This window comes from Cygnus olor, chromosome 20 (assembly GCF_009769625.2).
Source record: "Cygnus olor isolate bCygOlo1 chromosome 20, bCygOlo1.pri.v2, whole genome shotgun sequence".
Taxonomy (NCBI): Eukaryota; Metazoa; Chordata; class Aves; order Anseriformes; family Anatidae; genus Cygnus; species Cygnus olor.
The window spans coordinates 4,846,164-4,859,945 of NC_049188.1; the positions used below are offsets into that span (position 1 = coordinate 4,846,164).

At 41.9% G+C, this 13,782-nt stretch overlaps 1 protein-coding gene across 25 annotated transcripts in view; it reads left to right on the top strand.

Annotated features, from left to right (window-relative positions):
• CUX1 (cut like homeobox 1) overlaps positions 1-13,782 on the top strand; it is a 270,215-nt gene that overhangs the window by 216,697 nt on the left and 39,736 nt on the right. For 15 of the 25 annotated variants that reach the window (XM_040532624.1, XM_040532636.1, XM_040532638.1 and 12 more), the window contains 2 exons: positions 8,350-8,652; positions 13,102-13,290. The exons of 2 other annotated variants lie outside the window; for them this stretch is intronic. In XM_040532624.1, coding sequence (XP_040388558.1) covers positions 8,350-8,652; positions 13,102-13,290 — 492 coding nt within the window. Of the gene's footprint in view, positions 1-8,349; positions 8,653-10,144; positions 10,208-13,101; positions 13,291-13,782 lie in introns of all 25 variants that reach the window. 8 more of the 25 variants (XM_040532621.1, XM_040532622.1, XM_040532634.1 and 5 more) reach the window with 1 other exon arrangement.

The following is a 13,782-nucleotide window of genomic DNA, read 5'->3' on the forward strand; positions in this document are numbered from 1 at the left end:
TGCAAATAATAGGCTGATTGCATGATGAATGCAGAAAATGAGTTCGCTGATAACGTGAGCACCGAAGCGGGAAGATGATAAATTACTTTTACTGACTGTCCTACATTAAGTACCCTTTCTCAACAATTTTATCACAAATTAAGTAAAGCAGTATGGAGAGATTATGAGGACGTGTAAAATAATGTACCTTAATAGCTTTTATAATATTGTTGCATACAATGAAAATGTCATTTTGTTTCAGTACTTTTGCCAGCACTCCTCCCGAAGAGGAGAGCATTAGGTATAGCAATGTTCAGGGTCACTCTCCTTCAGCTGCTTTCTCTTAAGATGAAGAACAAGCCCCTGCTGTGGTTGTTAGATGGGACTTTTCTAGCAGGGAAGGAATCCAGTTGTTAGCCTCGGATCCATCCCATAAGTATCTCGCCCATAGCAAATAAATGTCCACATTGTTTAGAGGGGGAAATACATATAAATGCAAAATGGGACGCAATGCACATACACATTCTGCTTCTTACTCTTGTCTGGAGCAGACAGATGAAAATCTCGAAGGGCGGTCGGTGTAGGTACACCTTCACGCTTAGGCTTACAATAGAGAAGGACAACAGACAGTCAAAAATACTGTAAGGCTTCAAAGTTAGTGTCTAATCACAAGGTCATCAAGTCAACAACGACACCATAAATTGCCACAGAGCCTCTCTAAAAGCTCTAAGTCTGTTTTCCAAAAGGTATTGTGCACGGGTTTGTTTTGATTATACTAAAAATGTAACTGTGTGGGGTTGTGGCATCTTGATTGATTGCTTTCGTGACATATTTGTTTTAATATTCAGAAAAATCCTTAACAAAGCTTGTGCACACAAGCTGTTTTAATAATAAGGTTATTGAAAATATTTTCCAACACTTATTTCTAAATATTGACTTCTGACTTAAGTTACGGAAACCCAGAAAAATCTGAATATTAAATAAAGATTAACAAAGCAGAGCAATGTCTTTTAAAGCAGCCATGGTTTTGCCATTAATCATCTAAATTAAAATCTGATTTCGTAATATAAATGTTTTTTTAATTGTTTAAGGGTGATACCAGAGAAAAATTAAAAATTAAAAAAAAAAAAACATTCAGCACTTTTCAATGCAAATATCCTACTTAGGAACCTATATGCAAGCCAGCAGGTATTTGAGGAAATTCTCCCTACGTGCTTGTTGCATTGTTTACCTCTTCCATAGACATCTGATTTTGGCTAGGGAGACTTGGAAAGGATTTTGGGGCTGCTGGTCTGACCCAAATGGTGTTCTGATGTTTCTGATTCTGTCTCTTCATCCAACTAAAAAGAATTCCCAAGTTCTTTCTATTTTCCTTCATTTGATGTAAAACAGCACATAAAATCATGAGATCTGCTTCCCTATGGGCCATTGCAAGTGTCCCTTAATGGTGCGTATTTGAAAGCTGTCTCAGATGGTGCACTTGTGCCAGGGGTTGGTGTGTCCAGCCCAGCACCGGGTAGATCTCAGTGGGGTTTTTCTCTTTAATTAACTCAAGTTGCATCCTTCTGCACATCTGCATATCCAAACTGCCCCTCGTAGTGATCTGTAGCCCCTACTCGAGCCCATCCGCACCCCAGCAGACAAATCCCAGAGCCCTCCTAATCTGGTGGAAGTTGGATGGTTTGAGTTGGTGCCACCCTACGGTTGTTGAGCTCTCTGAGATGTGGCTTGGCCATTCCTCCTGTGCTTGTAGCTGAACTTGCCTCCCTGCATCCAGCCCTACCACGGTGCTTATGTTGTACAGACCAGAACTTTTCAGCTTATGAGGCATTTTGCATCAGCAGGGCACAAAGTACCTCTCTAATAGAGTGTAGGTGCTTGCTGGTACGGGGTGCATTCAAAGGGCTGCCAGCACTCACCACCCAGGGCAGGGCGCTCAGCAACGAAGGCCAGAGAAAGAGGAGTGAGCCCCATGAGAGAAGCTGCACTGTTAGCACAGTTTGGGGCACAGTAGTGCGATTTCCAAGACTGTCTGTGAGGCATTTGTGAGTGCGCCTTCATTGCAAGGAGAATTGGTCACCTAATTTATCTAAGAACTTGTAAATGTTCAGCTGTAAATTTTTCTTCGAGTCTAATGCCAGTTCTTTTCTGAACTTCGTCTTATTTCTCTAGCTCCTTCTGCTTTCTAGAATGGCTAAAAACGTATGTTTTTTAGTATAAGCACAGAGCAAACCATGTAATTATTGAAAATGCAACATAAAGTTGCAGCTACACCCTGTAATTCTCCAACAATACTCAGAAGCAGATATTTTCAGGTACTTTTAACATTTACTCTGATCCTTCAGCTAGATGTATGTGCTTCTGTCTTTGACGTATGTTATTCCTATGCAGAATGGGGACTTTTATTGTTTATTTTCCCCTAGTAAACTCTGAGTTAGCCATAGCTGGTTTCCTCCCCTTTCAGTGCAGACACACATACATCTGCATGCTGTCCTGAAGGGCTTTTCTTTTGATCCCTTCCCCCCTTCACATAAAATTTCCCTGAGCTGAGACCCAAAATAACGTTTTCCCCAAAGTTAAAACATTTGCAAAACAAACAAACAAAATCCCCTGGGTCGTGGTGGAAATCTATAATCATAACTATAGCAAGCACTTGCAATCATGAATGCATGGACCTACCTACTTCATATCATTATATGTGCACACTGGAGGGAGGTTTTTATACCCACTACAAATAACTGGGGGAGTTTATAACTATAGGGAGGATCATATTTTCATAAGCCACATTAATTTGCACATTGTAAATAGGCAAGATTCATTCACTTAAAGTAAATCCACCAAAAATGCTACCTGCGAGGAAGAGTTCAGCTTTCGCGGGTGTTTTCGTTTAATTAGTCAGAAGAGGGATGTATTGCGGTGCTGTTCAACAAATGCTTACCTGATTTATTACAGAGATCAAACTCGCACTGTATGGCTGTTAACGTGGAGAGCTGTTGGGGTTCTTAAGGAGATCCCGCAAAGACAGCGCTTCTGGAGTTAAAATGAGGCAGAAGGTTGGGAACGAGAACTCTGCCTGGAAGTGTCAGACCCTGGAAAACAGTAACTGGGTTGTCCTGAGTACGCTGTCATTGATGAGCTGGGTGAGGAGGGCCTGGATCTCAGGACAACACACCCTGGGTTTTGGTCTACAAACTGGACAGAGTGGGCAGCCCAGTGACCAGGGGAACACAGAAACCTATCCAGTCCCAGTGTGCGACACGTGGATCTCAGGCAGCCTGCCAGGCCTGTTGTTGTCCATTAACTGATCTGTATGAGGAGGTAAATGCAGGCCCTGAAGTACCAAATGCTCTTTTAAGAGGTTGCCGAGAAATCTCCTGTCCGCATTTGTCTGATTTCATCTTTCGTACTAATTTGCCGTAAAAGCAATGAGCGGAGCACAGGATGCTTGGTTGCCTCTCGCGCTGCCGTGCGCAGAGCATCCTCTTCTTGCTGTCCTGTGGTAAGGAGCTGTGGGTTCCACTGGTCTGCCGTGGACCTGAAGCCCAGGCTTGGGACATCACGAGAAGTGGTACATCAACCCAACCGCCAGATAAATCATGTTTGGGTTCCTGTCGGAATGTCACAGAGCACCCTGTCATTTTGTTTTAGCAACTTGTCCTTCCAAATGCGCAGTTCGCCTTATGGCATGCCAGCAGTAAAAATGTCACTTACAATAATTACTTTTTGGTGAAAATGCTTGCTGACTTCCTACCTTCAAGCTGTTTTTTACACAGTGGGGAGATAATAAGAAATGACTTTATCCTGACTGCTCAAATGAACACTAAATGGAATTTAGGTTATTATTACTGCAGATAGAGGACTCTGTATTGAAATTTAAATAGTGGATCAGATAAACTACAGAGATTTGTCTCTGAAAATTATAGTGGATCTGCTTTTTCAATCCACTTCTCTGTGAAACTTAAGGCAGCTGTTGTCTGCCTGCTGTCTTTAGAATATAATATTTTTCATAATCCATTTAGAGGCCCATGAATACCTTCTGTGTTTTGCATGGTCTTCCCCCAACTTCTCCATGTACCTTGATTCCCCCAAGTCTTTTTGCAGCTTAGTGGCTTGTGCTAGCACCCACAGTTGGGCAGTTTATTCCTCCTGCAGTTCCTGGGCTGCTGAAGTGCAGGATGCTCCTTGGGGAAGCGGAGGGTCCTGACAGGGGAGGCTCAGCACGCTGAGCTTGTGTCGGATGCTTGTGAGTTCAGATGCTCTTGTTGCACGCCCTTTAATTCACAAGAGGACATAAAGGAGCTGAGGCAGGGTCTGAGCAAAAGTGGCAAACCTGCAGCTCTCAAAATGTATGCAAGAAGTACCTGGGGAACCTGCCAGTGCTGGCCGGCAGCAGCGTGATGCTTCTGGACTGGTGAAACCGCACCCAGGGCTCCGCAGCACGCTGTTATCTGGATACTGCTGTTAATGGAGTACATTTGAGGCTGGTGTCAGGTCATGTAGATGTCTATGATTTTCAGGGAGGGGTAGCAGACATGACCTGGAAGTCTTTGCATCTGAGGTGAGCTTCAGTAGGAGGCTCCAGCTGCTGTGTGCTGTGGGTCTGAGCTGTACCGCTGCTTTTTTACCAAGGGATGTGGTGAAGGTGCTTCCTGCAGGTGGAAGAGTTCTGGAATATGATCATGATAGAAACTGAGGAAGGTGTAGAGAGGATGGTTGGAACCAAAGCATCATATGGCTTCATCCATTGCAACAAGGAAAGCAAGACCACAAAAGACTTTCTGCATTTGTATAATTAAGGCCAGGTCAATTTGTTATAGTTCTCAGCCAGTTTTATGATACGCTCAGCCAAACCCTGGTCGTACACACTAAATGGTCTGCAAAGTATGTTGACTTTCTTAACTGTTAGGTACTAAACAGATGAGTGGAATGTGGGTAAGCTGATGTTGGGTTGTATAATGTTGAGTTTGTTTCCATTTGTTGTTGTACCTTTATATTAGATTATATGTCCCTCTCTAGGGTTGTGTCTCTATGATGACACTTGTCAATGTCAACCAGTACTTACGTAAAATTTACCCCAGTTTCTTGATCATCGAAAGTCATCATGTTGATCCATATCTTCATCACATACTCGGGCCCTGACACACACCATCTTCCCACCAAGTTAGTTTGGAGGGGTTTTGTTGCAGGTCTTTCTCCCAGCCTCTACGAAGTGTGAGGCATGGCTCACTTCTGTGGCTACCCGAGGCTTCAAAAAATGAATAAAAAGTAAGAAATTCCTAGGTGATGCAGAGAGTGTGACACCAGTGATACTCTTGATCGCTCTAGCTCTTTACTTCACCTTATTTTTGAAGCTTTTGGGCTTTTGCTTCAGGTTTTAAACTGCATACAGGCTGCTGGGATGCAAAATGCAGAGTACCCTTGGTATTGCAAAGTTTATCTGAAATTTATTAAAGATACTTTGTCAGTAGTGTGGGATTTGCCAGTTGTGCATGATGGGATACCCAGAGCCTGATATAACACAGTTTTACACCCGTCTGGACAAATGACCTCCTCTTCTCTAAATACATGTGTAAATGTTCAGCGAGCATTGCTTACATGCTCACAAGAAATCAGATTGTTCTTAAGTTAGCACTATTTTTCATTTAAGTCTGGGGTTAGAAAAACAGAACGTGTTTTTAAAAAATATGCTTTCACTATTACTTTCATTGGAAATGTTCAATTGCTGCTTTTGAAATCTTAATATCTATTTTTCAGATGTCCTGAATTTGTTTCTTTGTCCTGTGAGGAACTTGAGAGAAATGAATGCAGACAAATTATTTCATAAAACATATGAAATGACTGTAGATTGACAGTTTAATTTGTAATAGTGAATACATTCAATTTTCCCCTTTGTTCTGTCAGCAATCACTTGTACTCTAAATGTCTATTTAATTTTTTAAGTAGATTAACGGGAAATGTTTGCGTTATTTGATTATTGAATTGACTTTTCCAAATAATGGATCTTTTCCTCCAATATTTATATCATCTCAGAAATGTTTTTCCATAAGGGAAAAGTGCTAAGAATGAGTGGGGAGCATATTTGGAGTTATTTGTAGTTGATGCGCATAATGCCTCATCTGAAATCGCTGTACACTTGCTTTCGTTGGGAGAAAAAAAGCAGTTTGTCATCTGTACTGCCTTCCAAAATTAGATTCAGATAATCCTACCTTTTTTGAGTCAATAAGCAGCAGATTGGTCTTAAAAACAAAATTCAAGTAAGCTCTCAATGTGTGATATAAAAAATAAATAAGCTAATATGTGAGCACCGTGGAGCATTTCGGTGATAGATTATAATATAGATTACCTCCGTTGTTTACATAATTAGGCTGGGCAGGGAAGGGAGAGGGAGGAGGAAGCATCACTACATGCTTTTGTTGAGTCCTGCATGGGGGGGGAGGTTGTTTTGGTTTGGTTTGGGATTTTTTGTGCTCTCCGTGTGTGCATGTGGTTTACGGGGCTCGGATGAGGAATTGTATAGGAAATTTGCAGCTGCTGTAGTTACTCGGTAAGATTTGTATAAGCTGGCACAAGGGACAAAATTAGAGGGAACTTGAACGAGTGCCGTGCAGTTTATTAGATAGGCAGCCATAATTTTGACCTTGCTGTGGGTTAAAGGACACAGACCTGAGAAGAAATCTGTTTATCATGTAGGGAATTCATGCCATCCCTGACAGTGTACAGTGAACAAGATGGATGATCTGCCAAATTGGTACCTCGCATGGGTGAATCAGGGCAAATTTACAGTACAATTCCTCCGCTGCTCCTGATACAAAAATAACATTTGCTGGGTTTTATATTCAGTTGTATGGTGACCTGGGTTGAACAGAGAAAAGAAATAGGATTTATAGTATCCTTCTCGCCTTAAAGATTTATATGCACCTTGCTTTCCTTGTATGTCTGCCTATTTTGCATCTTTCATAAAGCACTAAGAAATAAGTCCAATTGCTTGCTTTGAGAGCAGCTCGGTGTCAGGGAACCTCTCTTAAACTGCAGGATCGAGAGAGCTTCTGTTGCCTTGAACACCACAATTACACCGTGAACCCTGCTCCATTTGAACCCTACTTTTAGTTACGCGGCGTTTTCCTGTAGTGCCAAGGATATGCCATCCGTGCTGCATGAGCTGTGTGCTCTGTGAGGACTTGCCTGTATTCTGAATAGGGAAAAAAGGGGAAATTTGGGGTTAGCCGTTACCTTGGTAGGGATGGCTGCAGAGTGAGCCGCTGCCCCAGCAGTGTTGCAGATCTCAGGAAAACACAGTTCTGTGCAGAGACTGGGATTTTCATGCAGACTGGCCTCATCCTTGCATGATGGTGAACATTGTAAGCTTCCTTCGGAGATCTTGAGGTGAATCTGCTGATGTATGAATCTGAGATACCTATAATTAACCATGTCAGCTAATGAGATGTAAGAGAGCAAGGAGAAGGAAGCAGTACCACGAAAATGGAACTGTAAATGGAGAAATTGAATGTACTCTTTATCTTTTTAAAGGAATTGTTCTTCTAAAGCACATCGTTTACATGTTGGTGCCCTAAAAAAATGTTTAGACTGTACCCTTAGATGTCTGGATTTTCTGCATAAGCTCGTTGGTACATTCCATTAGAGATAAATGTGAACTTAGAAGGGGAAAACAACATTTTGTACAGAACCTATTGTTGGCAAATTAACAGATTCAGAAAGCTTTCTTTCAAAGTGTCAAAATAAGAGATTTTGGTGTCTCCTGATCCACTAGCCATCTTTTTGTTGTATTCTCAAACACATTAATTAATACAACATAATTAGAAACTGTATTTTAATCTTGTTAATTCTGGGCAAAGAAAAGTGCAAAAACATGATGCATGTGATAAACAATATGAAATCAATAACAGCCTCAAGATACAAAGTTGTATCAATTGTAGAAAATCCCTCATTGACAGTAGCATATAGTGGCTAAGTGAGTTTCTTATAAGTCATAGAAAGAGGCTTAAACCAGGCTATAACAGTAGATTTAAGAGCATCCTTACACAAAAATGTTGTAGAAAGCAGAACTATAAGATTTCCTGACCAAGGAAATTCCATGCAACCTTACAAGTGGTTGCACTTCATTTATTCCTGATTTTTTTTTGTATATTCTTGTCTTTCTATGAAAGAAAAGATTACTCAAGATAAAATTAGAAAATAATTCTGTTTTTAAAAGGAGGCTTTTCAGTAACCAAGTCATAAGAAGTAGCATTTTGCATACTTAGGCATTTCTTTAAGTAGGTAGAATATAAATGAGAGGAAAGTTAAATATCCTGCAATCAAAACATTACAATTATGCTAAAGTGGGGACTTTTTTTCTTTTTTTAATTGCAGAAAGCACTCCAAAGACTTCTGCCAGTTGCAGTCCTGCTCCTGAATCTCCTATGAGTTCCAGTGAATCAGTGAAAAGCCTGACTGAATTGGTACAGCAGCCCTGTCCCACTATAGAGACAAGTAAGGATGGCAAATCCCAAGAATCTAGTGAGCCGCCTGCTTCTGAATCCCAGTCCACAACACCTTTGCCGCTGTCAGGCCACTCGGCACTCAGCATTCAAGAACTGGTTGCTATGTCCCCTGAGCTGGATACGTATGGCATTACAAAAAGGGTCAAAGAAGTGCTAACGGACAACAATCTTGGTAAATCGCTTTATTCTCATTGCTTGGCTGAAATAAAATGAAAGTTTTCATGCTTTTATTTCTAAGCTATATTTCAGTAACTGATGATTACAAGAGTACTTGGTTTTGACTCTGGCCTTAGCTTTCACCTTTTAAAAAGATACTTTTAAAGAGTAAAAAAAATGCTTTCATATTGTCATACTCTACTTACCAATATATGATGATACCCTTGCTCTCCTTAAGCTCTGATTCTGGCTCACCAGCCAGATACTGCTCCCACCTCCCTAAATGCAGTCCAGCAGGCTGTCAGGATGACCAAAATCCCAAAGCCAGTAAGGTCTCCACTTGAGAAATGCTGATTTCCCCGTGCTTGTAGGTTCAAGGCATCAGCAGTTCAGGCAGAGGTGAAGTAGAGGAGTGCAGCGTGATTGGAAAGGGAGATGCATCACAAGGGAAAATGTAGTGTGCCTGCAGAGCTAGGATGGTAAATTCAGACTCAGCTGAGGTTTATATGAACCTGTAGGTAGGCATATGGGGCCATTCAGTTATATTGCTTAGAGACACGCAAAGCAAAGGCTGCTTTTGCCTGCAGATGAGTTTTTAGGTATCAAATTAAGTGTAATGTTGATATGGCTGACGATATTTGGAATAGTCAAAGGGAATAACCCAATATGAGTGTGCGAAATCCATGCTTAATGCTGCCACTGTGCCTCTAAATCAGTAGTTCTTATCTGTTTAACACTTGCTTTCCTCACAAGGCATTGGGAAACTTTTAGGAATCCTTTGAAATTTCTAGGTAGAAGGCAGGAAGGTTGCACCAGCATTACCTATACATACATCTGGTGCTGAGCATGGGATTCATCTCACCTGCATTTAGATGTTCAAAGTAGTTGTCTGAGCTGGTGGAGACAAATCACTCTCCAGAGGTGCCAGTTTCTCACTGTTCGCTAGAGATGGGTCCAAAAAGATAAGTTTAGGTTTAGACTGCTGATATGTACGTGGGAAGAATTTCATCCATATCATCTGAATGTTATGACTGTATAAGTAAAAACTCCTTTATTTCGGTACATAAGGAAGCCCTTTTTTCAGCTAGACACAGGATAACAGGTGTTACTGTCAGAGATTTTTTTTTTTAAGGGGGAAGAATACTGGGGTGGGGGAGGTTGCAAGTTCTCATTTAATATAATTTGGGGAAAAAAAAGGAAAATGGCCCTGATCCTGGGCATACTCTGCATGAGAGTGTTCCACTGAACCCAGCAGAATTACTTGCTCGTGCACATTGACATAGGCAAACTGTGGTTGCTAGTTCAGTGGACCTAATGTACAGATAAAGCCACAAGTCACGGGAAGGGTTTACAAGTTCAAGCCCCTAGTTTTTAAGCAAAATACTGTTGAGTGCTGTACCTGCTCTGGTGTTCCAGAGAGGTTTGAAAAAAGTATTTTTGTTTACATTTGCTTTGATGCCATTTTTACTTAGTCTTTTTTATTTCCCATGATTTTTGTTTTCCTACAGTGTGGCTGACAAGCCTAAAAAGCAGCAGAAGAGCCAGGAAATGTGCCCCAAACTCTGCATTAGGTGTGGAACCAGTTTCAATGTCTCCTTTTGCGCCCTCAGTGTGCTAGTGCACCAGGCTGACTTGGTGCACAGGTTTCTCTGTCTTAGGCCACAGGGCCTTGTGAACCTGTCTTAGGCAACTGCTGGTGGCTCCCTTCAAATACCATCGGCCAGTAAAGACCACGATTGTGTGAAACTATTCCAGATGGCTCAGCAAACCAGGCTTGGGTTTGACGGGTCTCTCCTCCCGTGCTTTTAAGCATTCATTCAGCAGTCACCATTTTAGCAAACGATGCTGGCAGCGTTAACGCTGAGTTGTTGCTAGTGTTCCTACCCCCAAATGTCATATTATCAGTGATTCCCCGTTGAGCAACATATAACCTGGATACAGAGGGAAGTGAATGCAGTGAGCTGTTGAAAGATTGCAGTATTGGGGATTTTGCAGGAAGGGCTGGGACTAACCATGAAAGCAGCATAATTTGCAGGAAGTTTCCTCCATGAGCAGCTACATCAGCAGGAACAGGTGTGAAGAACATTAGGCAAAAAGATGGGGAGAATTAACAGGAGTTTTAGGAAGCCTGTGCTTAAAAATATTTAAGTTATTAATAACACTGATGAAGACAGAATGCGATACATCTGCTACCCCAAGAATGATTTCTAACACATTCTTCATTGGCTTGTGAGTCTTTCAGGTGTTTTATCCTGCCCTGCTGTGTCCTAGGATAAGATAAATGACACAAACATTTTTAGCTTCTTCCTTAATACCTAAAGAATGTGATGTTATCTCCTTCCTTGGTTGTTTAATTCCTGGGCTGTAATTTGAAGGTCATTTCCTTCAGCAGCCTTGCTAGGACCTGCTCCAGGCTGCTTATTTCCGCCCCCTTTGCACATTAGTGCCAGTATTCCTGTCTGTATGGCTGCACAGTAAGCCAGACCAGCTGGTGTGAGTCGAAACTGCCCATTTTACTGGTGGCGGGTTGGTTTGACCCAGGTCAGGTCCCCTCTCCCATTTACGTGGCCGGTTGCAGTGCCTGGCGCTGCTGCACCGTGGCTGTCAGAGCTCTGCTCACCCCGCTGCAGCCAGGGAGCAGCCAGAGCACAGAAAGTGGGGGCAACTCTAAAGGGAAGTTATTTACTAAGGCAAATTAAAATAGTTTTGTAGAAGCAGTCCTAGCTCAAAAGTAGCTGGCAGTTTTAAAGGTAAATGTATAAGGTCTTACCCATCTTTTTAAACATACAGAGAAACAGGGAGGCAGTAGGTTAACAATACAGAGGCTCTGAAGGTGGCCCTCAATGACTTCTTTCTTCTGATTTTCCTGATAGTGAGGGAAGTTGAAAATCACTTATTACTTAGGAACCTAAGTAAATTCTGATTTTAGGTTTTTGTTCAGTCTGCAAAAACTATTTTCAGGGTTAGTTCCAGTGCTTATTAGCAGACTCGCTTGCTAACCCCGTCCTTGCTTCCCCTCTCCACCTTTCATAATCTCAACTGCTTCCTCCAAAAGCTTTGCAGAGCCACCTGCCCCGCTCATCCGCATGGGATGTTCTGCATGGGTGTCTGCTGTTAACTGAGCCCACCATCCCTCATCTCCCTGTGCAGGCAAAAAAATCATGAGGCCAGAAGTTTTGTGGGGTATTTAAAGAGGAAGAGGAGATTTATGGAGTCTGGCACATGGGAGGGGGCTACAGAGCAGGTATTTTCCACGTCCCGTTTGTGTCAGGAGCAGATGAGGCTGTGTAGGGAAGAGCTGATGGTGCTTTTACAAGTGACAAGGACAAGCATGTCCTGCACTGCTGCAGGAGGACAAGCCTGCATCTGCATGGACCCCTCGGGATCTGTTTGCTGCCACTGGCTAACGCCGCTGGCACTGCTAGGATGTGAAGGAAAAGCGTTCTGCTTTGTGTTGGGGTGAGGGCATTCAGAAGCCAAGGATCAGACACAAGACCCTGAGGCCTAAACATGGTCGGGATGGGAAGATCTTTGGGTTACCTTGAAAATACATGAGAGCTGCACTGCCATCAGAAATCACCAGTGGTGACTCAGATGACTTCAGGCTTTGTCGTGTAACAAAGGCTGTTGCATATCAAGGCAGTTTAGCTTAAGAACAAAACTGAAGTAAAGGTTTGTAGGAAAGCAGCTGTATGGTTGGGTTTGAGCTGCAGGGGCGTTTTCCACAGTCCTCAATAACTGAGATTTTAACCATATAAAACTAGTGTTATTAATGCACTTACAAATGCTGTACATTGAAAAGCATTTTTAGTTTTTACCCTGCCAGACAATAGCATTGTGAAAGAAGTAAAATTAATTATTAACTAGAAGTACTGTAGAGGCTATAAAAACTGGAAAAGCTGTTATATTGTAAAATGTGATTATCTGCACTTGCTAAAACACTGTTAGAACACCATATATAGTACAACACAGAAAATATTTACACATGTCTTTGAGGACACTTAAATGACTATTGCTGAATGGGGGTTGCATTGGTTTTGGTTCGTTGATTGCTTGAAATGTTTGGATTGCCCTGCTGGAACGAAGCTGTTGCAATACCCTCCTGCACAAGAGCTAAGTAGCCTCACTGCTCTTAACTAGTTGCCTGCTTAGCTGCAAGTTTGGTTTATTTTTAATCTCATTAATTTTAACTTTATGCACACTGTTTCCACTGTAAGGTCCTGATCCTTAAAGGTGTTGAGCTCCCCTCTTTGCCACGGTCAGATCCTAAGGATTAAACTAAAGCTCAATATTTACACCTTTAGTGGGTGGGGAGAGCTTTTATTCTTCTAAATGTTTCTTTTGGGTTTTCAAGCAATTTTGAAGTAAGAATAATTGATGAATGATCTCGTAGATGTGTTCTGTCTTTTTAGTCTGCCTTGTCTCTTAGCTGAATGAATTCATGCCATTTTCAATTTCATATTAGGTCAGCGTTTGTTTGGGGAGACAATCCTAGGGCTAACACAAGGCTCTGTCTCAGACCTTCTGGCTCGCCCAAAGCCCTGGCACAAGCTGAGTTTGAAGGGACGAGAACCCTTTGTCCGCATGCAGCTGTGGCTGAACGATCCCAACAACGTGGAGAAGCTGATGGATATGAAACGAATGGAGAAAAAAGGTAACTTGGAGCTGACTGCTGACTCATGTTTTCCATTATTTCAAAGATGACTGTGTCTTTTATAATTCTCCATAAAGAGTATAGAGGCAGCATTGATCCAGTATTATGAAGGTTATTCAAACAGACTTCATAACAGCTTTTTCTTAGTTTTATTTGATGCTAGCTCAAGCAGATACATCTCAAAAAAAAATTACACACAAAAACCCTGAATATTCACCAGCTGTCATGAAATCGTTGCTATATTCTCCTGTAGATTAATTACTGAGGCCCTGGTGTATCACTGATAACTTGCCTTACCAAATGAGAAATGTGAATTTGGGAGCTGGCTGTGGGTTATTAGTTAATGGTGCTGCAGCTGGTCACAGATGTTGGGCTGAAGGAGCTGTGTGTTGATTCCTGAGAGATCTTCTTCCAGTCCTGCATGGATGGTTACTAAGAGGCAAGAAAAATGCAGCATTTATGAAAGGGTGTTTGAGAATAATTCAGTCTATA